This window comes from Branchiostoma lanceolatum, chromosome 11 (assembly GCF_035083965.1).
Source record: "Branchiostoma lanceolatum isolate klBraLanc5 chromosome 11, klBraLanc5.hap2, whole genome shotgun sequence".
Classification (NCBI taxonomy): Eukaryota; Metazoa; Chordata; class Leptocardii; order Amphioxiformes; family Branchiostomatidae; genus Branchiostoma; species Branchiostoma lanceolatum.
In genome coordinates this window covers 2,656,331-2,671,054 of record NC_089732.1, presented here as the reverse complement: position 1 = coordinate 2,671,054, position 14,724 = coordinate 2,656,331, and the positions used below count along the sequence as shown (strand labels likewise).

General features: G+C 43.3%; 2 protein-coding genes, 1 long non-coding RNA gene and 1 other non-coding gene across 4 annotated transcripts; 3 read left to right on the top strand and 1 right to left on the bottom strand.

Moving 5' to 3' along the window:
• Positions 1 to 116: 116 nt before the first annotated feature.
• On the top strand, positions 117 to 1,025 carry LOC136444544 (uncharacterized). Its single transcript, XR_010757284.1, has 3 exons — positions 117 to 187; positions 394 to 507; positions 918 to 1,025. It is a non-coding gene; the product is annotated as an uncharacterized lncRNA (long non-coding RNA).
• Positions 1,026 to 1,601: 576 nt separating this feature from the next.
• On the top strand, positions 1,602 to 7,233 carry LOC136445082 (uncharacterized). The gene is made up of 8 exons (XM_066442939.1): positions 1,602 to 1,608; positions 1,863 to 1,945; positions 2,246 to 2,467; positions 2,858 to 3,116; positions 3,299 to 3,562; positions 4,197 to 4,324; positions 4,620 to 4,919; positions 5,070 to 7,233. The coding sequence occupies exons 1-8, from the start codon at positions 1,602 to 1,604 to the stop codon at positions 5,205 to 5,207; spliced, it is 1,401 nt and encodes a 466-aa protein (XP_066299036.1). The 3' UTR covers positions 5,208 to 7,233.
• A 743-nt stretch (positions 7,234 to 7,976) lies between these two features.
• On the bottom strand, positions 7,977 to 8,047 carry Trnag-gcc (transfer RNA glycine (anticodon GCC)). The gene has a single exon. It is a non-coding gene; the product is annotated as a tRNA-Gly (tRNA).
• Positions 8,048 to 10,814: 2,767 nt separating this feature from the next.
• On the top strand, positions 10,815 to 14,570 carry LOC136445080 (uncharacterized). The gene is made up of 5 exons (XM_066442936.1): positions 10,815 to 11,029; positions 11,706 to 11,912; positions 12,052 to 12,185; positions 13,961 to 14,195; positions 14,352 to 14,570. Exons 1-5 carry the CDS (start codon positions 10,844 to 10,846, stop codon positions 14,568 to 14,570), a joined length of 981 nt encoding a protein of 326 aa, XP_066299033.1. The 5' UTR covers positions 10,815 to 10,843.
• Positions 14,571 to 14,724: the final 154 nt, after the last annotated feature.

The window sequence follows — 14,724 nt, the reverse complement described above, 5'->3', positions numbered from 1 at the left end:
TCATAAATGTTTGTTCAACGTAAATCTCTCATCAGCAACATCAGCAGTGCCAGTAGTGATAGTATATGGAATGCCGCGTGTAATACATGTATGTTCCAATGTTCCAAACCCCTATAGCTGGGAGAACGCTGGAGAGAGGATGGAGAGAACTGTGTCTGTGACGCGGGAAATGTCATCACATGTGTTGGTGAGCAGGACATTTTGATGTATTATTCACGTTATTCTGTCGTCAAACATTCATTTGAAACATGTGCTCATGGTTCGTATTCATCTACTGCACAGTGCGCTGAAGAAGATAAGGAGAAAATCTCCTGAAATAAAATCATCAGACCTTTCGGAGCATTTGAGTATCATTGCGAGCGTTTTAATAGAGCTTTTTGTATGTTGTTGCAGAGATAGACGAATGTGCCTCTGATCCATGTCAAAATGGCGCAACTTGTCAGGACGAGACCAACGGCTACAACTGCATTTGTGTTCCTGGTTATGAAGGAACTCATTGTGAAACGGGTACGTTTCTTTTCCATTCTATTCGACGTGGTTCACCGGAAATTTTCCTAGGCGTCATTTAGATTCTTCGGTTATGACAAATTTTCATCCATCATATTAATTTCGTTTAAGTAGAAACAAATGATGTGGAAATGCAAGTACCTACAATAATAGCGAAACACCTTTATTTGCAACTATTAGACTTGAATATTTTGGTACTATTATCTTTCGACGGCTTTATTACGAGAAAATCAAAGTAAATCAAGTTTCTTACCGTTTCTCTTTGGCAAGTAAGGAATTCTTTGATACCGAAACATTTGCAAGGGACAAAAAGCTGCTAAAAAGAAATCAATAGGCGTTTCGTAGCAATTTATTTTCAATATGTAATGTCATTGCGAACATTTTTGACAATTTTTTAAATGTCGTTGCAGACGTAGACGAATGTGCCTCTGATCCCTGTCAAAATTGCGGAACTTGCGAGGACGAGGTCAACAGCTACAACTGTATTTGTGCTCCTGGCTATGAAGGAACTCATTGTGAAACAGGCACGTTTTCCATAATTCAAAGCTGTCTTATCGTATCTGACATTTTCGTCGGCGTTGTTTAGGTTAGAACCAGGTTTCAAACAGATTTCTCTAGAAGTACAAAATTCCTTCGAAATTGGAAGTATCACTGTGACAAGGGCAGAACATCTTCCTTTGGAATTGGATATTTGGTAGTAATTGGATATTTGGTAGTTATTTTCGACGGCGTTATTTAGAAAACGTAGCAAGTGTTGGTTGACTTTGAAAATGCTAAATGTCACTGCAAGCGTTTTTGCCAGAATTTCTTGTACGTCGACGAATGTCGCTTGTCTAACTCGCTTGAGGGTGCTATTTAGCTTAAAACAAGTTTTCAACCATGTTACTTTTGAAGTAAAATTTTTCTTTGTACTGACAACAGGAGGAGAAGAACCCGTTTGTTTCAATATTTCTATATCATTTATCATCAATTTTGGCGTAGCTGCATTTTCCCATGCATGGTAGTTGCCTTTTTGACACCTTAGATTTTCGACGACATTTTTACACAAACATTACCCCCATTATTTGACAATGAAGATCTCTAACTTTCTAAAGATGCAGGGTGTAGACGATTCTATTAATCTGTGATTTTGTTTTTACATATGAAACAATTTCCAACGAAAATTTTAATGTTTGATATTTTGTCCATTCCCTTGTTACCAAATAACAAGGTCCATTCTAATGACTCCACTCCTGGTAGCACTCTTCTCTGTCGATGGTACAAAAAAAACGGTCTTGGCACATGGACGACATATAGTACTGCTCCATTTTGTATTGATTGTGTACAGAAACTGGATTTTCTTTTTCCCACTGCAGTTATTCCTGGTGTGACAATCTTTGTGAACCCTGATGACCCCCATCTCGTCGCAGAGGTCACCGGCGATGGCAAGGTCATACAGGTAGGAACGAAAAAAAGAGAAACAAAGACAACATTGTGTTCTTCTAGTTTACATTACTATCATTTAATTGCAGTGTTTCCTCGACTAGTCTCATGGTTCAAAATCTCATGGTTTATTGCTGTCGACTTTGCAATGAAGGATATTGAAATCCCCCTATTCATTAGCCGCTAAATATTCCTTCGTGACGTCAACAGTCCAACATAACGGGATCTTTTGGAACAATCTGAGGCTTTTCTTTTCCATAACAAATTCATACAGGCCGATTCAAAACCTGTAACTACAACTCTTTTGGACTTATAGGTTCAAGGAGACAAGACAGAAGATGGAGACGCGACCTCGGTGGAGTCCCTTACCAAGACCACATCTTGCGGGGACCAGACCATTGTCGGCTTCTCTCCGGACAGCGCGCTTGTCGACACCGTGGTGACGTCATCAGGGGTCTCAATGACGTTTACGTGGATTGATGACAAAGTTTTCGTCACTGCTTCGGCAAAAAACGCCAGTTTTGAGCTCAATGTGCTGGTAATGTGTCTCCATAGCTGTATAAAAATTCATCATGTTACTTCGGATTTGAAATTTGAATATCTAGTCTAAATACTGCTCACGAAGGACTTACAGTCGTTTTTTTCACAAAGAATTTATGTTAACGTTAAAACCTGGTTTCTCAGATCTTTCCTTAGTCAATGACGAAAGACAGTGGATGCTGTCTGAAACGTCTAACAGTTTCAACATTTTATCCACTTGCTTGAGTAACTATTTTGGCGTATCTTATTACCTGGATGTCTAACGTGTTACGACTGTCATTTACAGATCCAACTTACCGGAAGGTGTATCACCTACTACTGCCTTCGTACGTACTCCCTAGTGTTGAACCTACCACAATAGCTCAGAGTACCCTCACTTTACTTTCAGGTTGACCTGGAGCCAAGTGACTTGTCAACCGGAACACCAGAAACGGTAACTGAAACTCCGGACTACGATTACGGGGTTACCAACAGCGGAGGGGATTCTGCACAAACTGAAGTGTCGACTACCCAAGAACCCCAGACTGCCCTCCCGACCTCGGAATCTGAGCCCGTCATGGCGGGACAGAGTCTCAGGCTGCCTGTCCATGTTACTTTGTGTAACCTGTCAGCAGAACACGTGACTGTCAGGGCGTTTGGCTACAAAGGTGTGTAGTTTGTTGTCAAGTCTGGTCAAGTCTATATTTCAAATCTGCAGATGTGTGTGTGTGTTTGTGCGACTAGAGCTGATTCAGTCACTGAAAGTCTAATTCAGTCATTGATTAGAATGTTCAAAATTGTTTCTCTTTTCGCAATAACATCTATTAAAAAGAGAATTCTTCTGCCACAGGGGTAACCGAAGCTACCGACACTTCGTCCCTGGACCCGGACGTGGAGTACCGTGTTGTTCCGACAGGTAAAGCTGGAAAGTTTGTGATCGTCGTCCCGACCAGCCCCGCGAACACTTCAGCGGAGGTGACTCGGACCGTGTGTGGCAGCGTCACTCAGGTGTTAGGGGGCGTGTGCTCCGCGTTGCTGAACATCAACGCTGTAACGGACGGCACCATCTGTAACGAGGTCGCCGACGCCGCAAACCTCCTCACGACTCAGACAGGTCAGGAAAAAAATATGTGAATTGAGCAGTCTGTGTTGTGGTCTATTTTCTAAAGAAAATCAGTCGCCATCTGATGCTACGGTCGCAATTGGAAAAGGGGGCACTTCCGGGCAGTTTACGGGCTGTTTTTTCACTTTCGGGTGTTACCCCCACGTGGCACCGTGGGGCACCCTGCGGCTACCGGACCATTTTTGGGCACAGCCGGGGGCCTGGAAGTTTTTAACTCGGAGTTAAAATCAACCCGGCCGGGACCCGGTAACAAATAGACGCGTAAGCTTATCGTGAGAACACCGAGAGGTACCCTTCTGGTGTTCGGCAGTCCACCGTGACAGAGTTGTGTCTTAGGGGTCCGACTCGGACTACACCCGTCCGGTACTCCCATACGGGCACCGGTGCAAATGTGACCATAGCATAAGACAGTTATCTTTGCCAAGAGTGTTATGTTATCGGTGCCTTTTGTGGGTGGGATTGTTTGTTCTTTTGTGAACAACATAACTTGGGAAGTTTTGAACGGATAAGACAATAATAGGGCAAGTTGGATTATGAGTTTCCTAGTTACACTATGCTCTGATATATAGACAGAACATGTAAGCGTACAAGTGGTATTATAAGTATGTCATTTTTGTTCTTACAGGTGGGGAAAGTGCTCTCGTTATGGCCGCCTGCTCGGGAGGTTTCGCCTGCGTTGAGGCGTTCTGCGACGCCGTTGGCTTCAATGCAACGGAGGAGGAAGCCATGGTTTCGTCTGATCTCTGTGAAAGGGTACTTCATCTTGCATTTTTTGCCTAATGAGATACAGTCAATGCTTTTCATAGTAAATAGAATGCTTGCATGGAGCAGAATGATTTTTTTCGACAAGATTTCTAACATTATTAGGACGAAGTTGTCTTTTTCAGATTCAATCAGTACACCATACATTTTCAAATCTTAACACGTTTTCGGGATGACCAAATCATTTCATCCATAGCCAAAATGAATTCTATGCACGTCCTGTTGTTATAGAGGCTGCAATAGACGGATCAATATGTTTCTTCCTTTTTTAAAACCTTTACTTCAGGTGACGGAAACAGTCGACTCGTTTTCTCCGGAGCCGGTGCTTGTTGTCCCGAAGGCCGTGTTCTCGAGCGGGGAGGAGGTCTCCGCACCGGGAATGATCGTGACTCCTGGAAACGCCAACCAAACGCTGCCTGCCTTCAGCATTTCCTTCGGCGGTGCTCACGTGATCTCCTCTGTGGTCATCACCCCGCGAGATCCCTTACCTGGCCAGGACTACGTCGTGCGCGCGCAGTTCGGCTGTACCGACCCCACCACTGTGGTCACGATGACGATAGTCGGGACAGATGGTTACGACGATGAAGTAAGTCTGATGTTTTGCTGTAGAGTAGACGGCTGTACGTTAACGTGGTATGGAAGTGTCATTTGCCATACGTTGGATGGCGATCATGAGTCTGACGTTTCATTGATTAGTTTTGCCATATACTAAGTCTTGTTACTCTGCTTCCATCAGGTGCAGTGCACAGGCGCCATCGCGGGCTGCACCCTGCGTGTGCCTGGGGCGGACGCCCTCGTGCGCGACCGCATCACCGTCTCTATCCGCTCAGCCACCATGCCCGTACTCTCCAGGGAGTACATCGTCATTTTCTGAGAACATCATTCGTGTTATCCCAAATCAAGCAACCCAACTAAAGTTACGTTTGACTGCTTTTAGAGGTGTTAGTGTGACAACAATAAATAGATAATCTCTGGTGGTAATAATGTTGTATAGAAGTCATCCAAATGACACAATGCTTCATAATGGCAATAAATTTCCGTCAGCAAAATTAAAGTCGTGATGACATAAACCGTTGAGGATACCTTTTTATCAAGTTTCGGCTCAATGCTTCGTATTGCCATGACAACAAGAAAACAATTTCGGAGTCATTTTCCCAGATGTGTGCTGTATGCCAAAGTTTAATGCATTCCAATGGGCATATGTTTCATCATCAATTAAGGCACCGGTATACCAGATTTCAGGCCATTTGGTTGTTACACCAGGGCACAGGAAATTTTGGTCACTCTGTAAATGGCCCCCGCAAAAACTCAATAAAATCATTTCAAATGCCTATGTGCAAAAATGAACCAACAATCCAATTCACTAGAATAGCTGTGACTTGACATTAAGGTATTGGGCAACATGTAGACTATGTATTGTCTTAAACTTACAAGAGCATAATCGTTTGCTTTGAAACCGTTGATGTGCTTTATGAACATGTTATTTCTCAGAATAGAAAAAGCAACAGTTTATTGACTGCTCAACTTTATCCTCTGCATGGTTGTACATGCATATGGTATTTTTATTTGTATGTAGAACTCTTGGTAATATTGAATTTCAATAGTTAAAGAAAGTTATTGATATTTTACGTCGCAAACATGCATTGTAGACCTCCGTAGCACCCTAGCCTGATGAGCTTCAATGTAGCATTAATAACTTCAGTTTCAACAATATAGAAAATCAGTCTGGGAATCTTTCCTGCGTATAACATTATTATCATTATCATTATTATATGTGTACCGCGTATCGCCAAGTAGCCTAATGAATAGGGTCTTTGACCTGATATCGAGAGGTTATAAATCCCAGACAGGCCCTGATTTTAGTCTGTGGGAAAATAGGCATGTGCTTCAGCAGCAGTAAAGAATATACATTAGACAGATATATAGGCCATGTTGATTTGATTGAATATGGATGACATCCGCGCGTGCATCTATTTTCGTCCGTTTCCAACAACAACAATATGTTTTCGGCCATACAAGGTTGCTGCAAAATGAGAAAATATATGCTGTAAATTGGAGAAAAATATTTCGGGAAACGAATACTAATGTTGCAAAATGTCACAGTCAAATCCAAAGTCAAAGAAGAAGATGTGATAGAACAAAAAAGAAGAATCTATTATCCAGTATACCATGCTCTGTTTTGTAAATTTTGTTCGTCCTTTATGACCACGTAGATTTCATGATGAAGGCAACCTGTTTTTCGCATCAGTTTTGGGGTTCCCATAGGATGCCATCCATATAATCAAATCAACATGGCCTTAAATGAAAGAAATGAAGGATATGAAGAAAAATGCGTGAGGTGCAGACTTGTCAATATACGCATTATAGATAGGGTCTACAGGACCTGGTGTTTAGATAACTGATGACTGAGTACGGACTCTTTTAGATATTTCGCACTGCTTTAGATCCCTCCAGGTTGATATTCAATCCGTAGTATTCTGCCGACTGTATTGGGGGAAGTGGACGATAAACCTATCTGCTTATCATGTTAACAAATGCGTATAACTATTTGCCCTTCTACATATTTCTTATGGGATTCCTTGCTAGGGACTTTAGTGAAGAAGCTTCCTCGGTGGAACGGTTATGATTTAGCAATAATAATAAGTCTTTCCGTAATTATCATCCCATTTAGATGTTAACAATATATGCATGAATCAGTTAGCAAACGCCACGAACGCTAGAAACTTTCAAATGAACATTTTGTTACTAAAAATTTCAAGATAGATGAGTTGAATATGAAATACACAACATACTGTTGAACGTTTTCATATGAAACACACTTGTAGATTATGTTATAGTATTCTTTTATGATTAACATAGAACTATTTATTTCAAAATAAACATGTGGTGTTGCGCTCTGATTTCCCGGTGGTCTTTTATATCCAGCTAACGACACAGTAAAGGCATCTTAGATACAAGATACAGTATGACTTTATTGGATATAGCCGTGTTGCCACTGAATCAAAGCCAAATTGTACAATGATTAAAACTATTTATGACATAGTCGGCGCACTACAGATACGATATCACCTGGTATAACTTCAACTTTCATTTAAAATATTAGGACGGACAAAAGATAATATCAACATATCAAATATATTTACAGAAAAAAAGGGCACTATCCATACCGATTGATATTGCGGGTCGTGCACGGTATGAGTCGAAATACCCGTTATTACTGACTTTCGGACAGTTCGGTTGATGACTGTTCCGTGTGACTCTCCCGAAGTGATCCAAGCCCTGAGCAGCTGCACGTCGCCAAAACGTAAGCATTTAAGGTCGTGTTTGCGTATTTAAGGTTTATATCTCGCATATAGGTTCATTTAGTTGTGTCCAAAGTCATATCTTATGCAATGGCCGTTACTCCGATGTAACGTTGACCAAAGCAAACAAAACAGATTCGGCAGTTATAATAACTTTATCGTATACGCATTACGTTCTGCCGACGTGCTGCCCTGAGCAAACTTAAGGCACTGTTGTTCACGTCTGGTGGCAAGTGTTAACAGCCCGAGGTGTTTCAGCGAATGTGCATACCCTGTGTAGTCGTGTCCATGATGATATGAATGGTAAACATGTCTTAGGTGACAATGAACAAAAAATAACATGCATCGGCCGGGAATCGAACCCGGGCCTCCCGCGTGGCAGGCGAGAATTCTACCACTGAACCACCGATGCTTACGACAGTAGCATAAAAGTGTTCGATCTTGAATGAAAAATAGGAGACAAATGCAAGTTGAGAGAAACATAGCTTTGAGCAGTGGTTGGTTGATTGGTTGGTTGGTTGGTTGGTTGGTTGGTTGGTTGGTTGGTTGGTTGGTTGGTTGGCTGGCTGGCTGGCTGGCTGGCTGGCTGGCTGGCTGCCTGGCTGCCTGGCTGGCTGGCTGGCTGGCTTGCTGGCTGTTTGGTTGGTTGGTTGGTTGGTTGGTTGGTTGGCTGGTTGGTTGGTTGGTTGGTTGGTTGGTTGGTTGGTTGGTTGGTTGGTTGGCTGGCTGGCTGGCTGGCTGGCTGGTTGGCTGGCTGGCTGGCTGGCTGGCTGGCTGGCTGGCTGGCTGGCTGGCTGGCTGGCTGGCTGGCTGGCTGGTCGGTCGGTCGGTCGGCTGGTTGGCTGCTTGGTTGGTTGGTTGGTTGGTTGGTTGGTTGGTTGGTTGGTTGGTTGGTTGGCTGGCTGGCTGGCTGGCTGGCTGGCTGGCTGTTTGGTTGGTTGGTTGGTTGGTTGGTTGGTTGGTTGGTTGGTTGGTTGGTTGGTTGGTTGGTTGGCTGCGTGGTTGGCTGGTTACTTGGTTACGTGAAACTTCCGCCAGTATTCACGAAGAGCCGTACAACACCACGGCGAACCTCCCGCAGACGAAGCGCGTAGATGACATGTTTGCGCAATGAACCACATCAGCACTGGTGGTTGCTTTTTGATGTTGCGGGCAATGGCTCTTACACGAAAGAGTTTCTGTCATGCACACAAAAAAGCAAACATGCTACCGTGCCCTGACATACCCTAGAACACCAAGGTGATGTTTAAGAGGGTGGTAATTTGTTTGTTAACACTAAAGTGTTGTTTAAGTTAACTCGTCTCCATAGAAACATCATAAACAGGTTTTTGTTCAGCTACCATTGACTGTGACTCCTTGTAGTGGCGCACTAGTAGTTCAAACAAGACCTAGAAAGGTCAAGACGATGAAATGCGTAGGGACCACACCAGCATAGGTGGGAACTTTGTCATATCAAGGAGATTTTATCATAATAACCAGCATTTTCAAGGTTTAAAACAAAAATGATTTGAACAAGAATAGAGCTAGAGCTATGACAACAATAATGATAATCTAATGTACACGGCAGCAAGAAACTCACGATCTTCTTTGCCTAAATTTACCCTCACGAGGTACAGTGGTATCGCCCGGGAAATCCTCGCTATGACTCATCACTGGGAACAATAAAGGAGGTTATATATAACCTCCTTGGAACAATCTAGACCTTCTGCAACAGCTTTGGGTTCACACACTCCAGGTCTGACTTCGCTGTGAACGCAAAGGTACCCGGGTCACGGGTTTCTCACTGGGCACCGAGTGATGAACGCGTGAACAAAATGGTGTCGTCACTGGACGTCCAGCACCGAAGAAAGTTCATCACTAGAAATCCAGTGACGAACGGCTTTATTCCAGTACTGAAGCTCCCTCGGTGCTGGAATTCCAGCACTGAATGTTGCCTCGGTGCTCGGTTTCCAGAAATGAACTCCGCTCATCACTCGGTTTCTAGTGATGATCTCCGCTCGTCACTCGGGTGCCAGACAAGTAAGGCTAGTTCAAATGTCATTCATCACTGGTTACCCAGTACGGAGGTTACTCGTCACTAGATAACCAGTAACGAGAGTCCCGAGGTCACGGGTTCCACGCTAGATTTACCAGTGATGAGTGACTCTCTAGTACTGGAAGCCGAGTGATGACATTATTTCGTTAGTGGCCTTCCAGTGATCACGTCCTATTATCACTGGAATGTTCCAGTGCTAACTGTTAGACAATATTTTGTGTGCATTTTGAGTCGATACCGTTACGGCGTACTACAGTAAGACGTACACAAAGGGAACCTTTATACATTTTTTTAATTATCGATTTGTCAGTGTTGTGTACTTTTGTATGACACAAACAATTATTTATTCAAGCATCAGGATATATTTTATTCACTAGTTTGACAGTTTGCATTATATTTGTACCCCATATAATGTCGCAGCTCCATTATCGATCTTAGTTTGAACTATGAGTCTTATCTGACTTACATGTTACAATCTGAATAAATACAAGGCTCAACTGTAGAGGTACCATCTTTATTGTTGATCGTGCTTTTGTGATAGACAATATCTACGCACTAGTCTGGCCTTTGTGATATCCGTTTTTAGCAAGATAATAACAGGTGTTTTATCTGCGCACTAATCTGGCCTTTGTAATGTCCATATCATATGTTAATCACTTGTAGCAAGACAATATCTGTGCAATAATCTGGCCTTTGTGATATCCGTTTTTAGCAACCGTCACTTGAATTTGTATTTTTGACTTTTTTCGTAAGCGTAACGTTACGTAAAATGACGCGTACGTTAGCGTAAACTGCATATCGGATTAGCTGGCTCAGTTTACAATTACGGTGTGGAATCTATCGTCACCAGCTCAGATTTGCCCAGGTTAAAATAGAACCTCCTTGGTTTGCCACAGCGGAACATTTGTCGTCACTGGTTTTCCACAATGGAATATTTGTCATCACTGGTTTTCCAGCCCCGCAGGTACTCTCATCTCTCGGTTTCCAGTGACGATTCAGGGATTTCTAGTAACGAAGTCGCCTCATTGCTGGACGTCCACAGATGGCAAAACTTCATCACTGGAAGTCTAGCGATGAAGGCACCTTCGGTGCTGGACACCGAGTGATTACTAAGGAACCCGTGACCCCGGTACTTTTGCGCTGTGCACGTACACTAGAAGCTATCGAAGGAAAATGGCTCTGGATTACGTTAGAGCCATGTTGAGGCCTAATGCAAGACGCCGTTATAACGAAGGCGTCTTTGACAGGTGTAAAGAGGGAGACCTTCTAGAGTTTCATAGGAGACTCTACTCTCACTGGGCGGTGTACGTGGGCGACGGGATGGTCATCCATCGTATAGAGGTCAACGGCAGGGTGAAGGTAAGATGGCCACTTTCAAGTTAAAGACAGATTCACGACTCCCCCCACCCTCCTCAGCGTAAGGTAGCAAAACGCATATCTATCCGCAACCCCCGAAGGCCCTTGACGCTGGGGTATAATGTAGTTTCACAAGTCTGGAAAAAGACGTAAATTGTTATGTGGTAGAAAAATACGCCAGCTTTGCGATTGCATAAGTTGGACCATGACGTTTGTTTGGTCATCGTAGATATGCGCCAGCAGTCTTTATTCATTTTTCGGCATTTTGTCTATGTTGTATACCCTAAACTGAAAGATACTAGTTTTCATATTTCTCAAGTGCACCTGACTATACATTTTTAAGCGGCTAGGATGTGACGTTGTGGTCTGTAATAAGGAGAATCCCCATAGACAACATATTGTGTTCTGCTATTTAATAGAGTGGCGTCATTGGGGATTTTTGCTGACCTAATGTTCCGGGTCAGGGTTCAAATATGACCTGTGCTCGGTAATCTGCCGGAAGTGCGTGGATGAGACTTGCGTGGATGGGTCTGTGTCTTCGCACCTATAAATCAAGATTCTTTTGATGGATTTGCGTAAAATTTGGCATGTCTGTAGTTCGGAGATCAAACACCTTAGCCCCACAGCAAACACCCTAATTACTTCACTGAGAATCGTGTCCTACGGGCTCTTGTTTCAGATTCGGGAAGACCGGTTCTGGGACGTTGCTGGAAACGACATGGTCAGCATCAACAACTACTTGGACTCCATCAAGGCTGCGAAGCCAGGACATGAGATCGTTCAGAGGGCGCGGTCCCGACAGGGGGACACCTGCTACAACCTGATGTCGAAAAACTGCGAGCATTTCGCCAACTGGTGTCGGTACGATGTGACATTCAGCAGACAGGTAAATGATAAAACATTTTTTTTTCGGTCAGCCGTCTGACCAGTTTTGAACCATCAGGTGTGTTTACGAACTTACCACCCTTTTTGTATTACTCACCTAGAACATCTTAACCGATGTTTCCGTTCTCCTAACTTTACAGGCAACATTGGCAACGACCGTCAATGCTGGTATCGCAGCGGCAGGCATGGCGACTGGCATACCGCCTCTCGTCGCTATCGGCCTCGGTGTCCAATGGCTGATGACGAAGACTTCTTGGGGCGTGTCTTATATGTAGTCGAGATAAAAAATACTTGAAAGCCTTAGGTTGATACAATGTCCCTCTTGCTGTTCTAAAATAAGCTTCTTGGTTAAGGTGCTATCTCAATTGTGAGTCAATCAGCGATGTAGAAAGGCCAGGTCATATTACAGAGCACCAAACCTTCATCATTAGCTTGTCGTTCATTTGCAGTTCACTCCAACTTTCCCATTCATCGTAATGACATCAGGTACATTAGTAAAATTGTATTCATGTTCCTGCATTTATTAATCTTAAGGGTGATCCCTTCTGTTACTGGAGAAATATGCTTAGCGCACTACATCTCATTCTGGTTCTTTAAAAGTTGGAGGAAACTATTTTGTGTGTGATATCAGAAAAATGTGTTAGCTTCGGAAGGCTTTCTCTATGTTGTACGCGTTTGTGGTGGCACATTGATGTGTAAGCTTTATATGGCTGTCGCTACACCATGGCACCGCATCAGACAATAGATATTTGCTAGGACAAGATCTTGTCCAATTATGAAACTCTTAGTGGTCTTTGCTAAAAGTGTGGAGCCAAGTCTAGAGCGTTTGGTACTTTGTAATTGTGCCTTCTTTTCATGTAAAGAAACTTGATGTATGTTTGTTTGTGCCGATCAAGCAATAGATATTTGATAGGTCAAGTTCTTCTCCGATTGTGAAACTCTGAGTGGCCTTTAATTTGCATATTTTCAGTTCATACATGTTGCTGTTTACTATAATAGAATGTAAATTGCCGTGTCATGATCTTGATTGTGAAACTTCAGTAAGTGTACGTGTACAATATATAAGCCCCTTGCCCGAACAACAACTGTTCTTTAAACAAACCTACATTATATTTACGTTCGTGCCATTGAAATGCGACTGATCAAGAATGTTGCTATTCACAAGTGACAGGACGACCGTGAGCAAAGAATGTAGAGTACATGGCTTCAGAAATATGTAAATAAACGGTTGTTAACTTTACACCTGACCCTGTGATCTGAGTGTGTTTGACTTTAACGTACGTTGTTTAGGGTTTGGCATGGGACAAAAGTGGCCGTCTTGGCGGTGTTGGTTGGCAAGGGTGCTGATAGTAATTTACGATGTAGTTATTACGGGCCACATTTTATCTTAAAAAAGGGGGTGTTAAATCAGACGTCATTTATATTGTGAACAATAAAGGTAAAACTTATCTTCAACAAACACAGCAAGTAACAGGCACCCAAGCGTGAAGGAATCAGGCATAAAGCAGACACAACAAAATGATCGTTATGACTACCCCCTCCAACAATAAAAGTAAAAGTGAAACAAGTAAAAGTCAGGACACACATTTAAGTTTTTAGCTCCCGCTACTCTATGGTTAAGAAACTTTTTTCACCGAACCGGTTCAGCACAAAGGAAAGTTTAGTCAAAAGCAGAACCTATATATTAGGAACAAATCATGTACTGAACCGCCGAACATGTTCGATTTTAAAACATCCTAACACAATAACGGATATCTTGGCGCATGTGACGTCATGGGTGGAGCGCTACACCATTAGCGGCCTCGAAGTGATTTGCCGACCGAAACTAACCAAAAAGAAGCTACAAGAGTCTAACTTTTGGGCAACTTTGACCAAACTCCTCCTCCACTAAGACGCTAGGCACAGATCAGCTTCTTTAAAAAACCTAACTCCAAAATAAACGGGGACTACCCTGTCCGGCGGAAGAATTTGGTTGTGCACCGGTTTGGTATAATTGTATGACGGGTGACTTTGTTTTCCTAAGCTGAGATTGTTTTTCGTGGTACACAGTGCGTACGGAACAGTCAAAATGTCTTTTTTTGTCTCATCATCATCGTCATCTTCCTCAATGTCCAGGACATCGGGAAATTGGATGAATCCTTCCGACGCCCGACGCAATAACGAGGACGTGGCGTTCCAGTGCACAGAAGGAGACCTCCTACAGTTTCCCAGGGAGGGAGGCTTCTCTCACTGGGCTGTGTATGTAGGTCGTGGGTGGGTCATCCACCTCCTAGATGATGGAAAGGTAAGAGACATGGTCCTATAGTTTCTTGTGGATGATCTACGATGGACCTTATATGTTCTGTTCAGCAACTATGTTCTCAGCTGTTAACAAATGGCGGTACTTAAGCATACAACATTCCCTGCTGATCGGTTGAAATGTTCGATTCTTCTTTTCTAGGTCCAGAAAGACCGGTTCTGGGACGTGGTGGGAGACAGTTTGGCCAAGATAAACAACTACCTGGACGGGGAGATGAACGTGCTGCCAAGGGAGGAAATCGTGAAGAGGGCTCGGTCTAAACTTGGAGAAATGGAGTACAACCTGGTGTCCTACAACTGCGAGCACTTCGCTACCTGGTGCCGCAACGGGGTGGCACGGAGCCAGCAGGTGTGTATCTAAGTGTTTTGTTCATATCGCAAGTTTAAGGGTGCTTGAATTTGCGTGAACATCGCTAAGTCCGCCTAGAACATGAATGTTCTTTGTTGGTATTTTGCAGGTGAGAAACGTCATGGCCGATGCCATAGGCGTTATGAAATGAGACCCGAAGATTGGA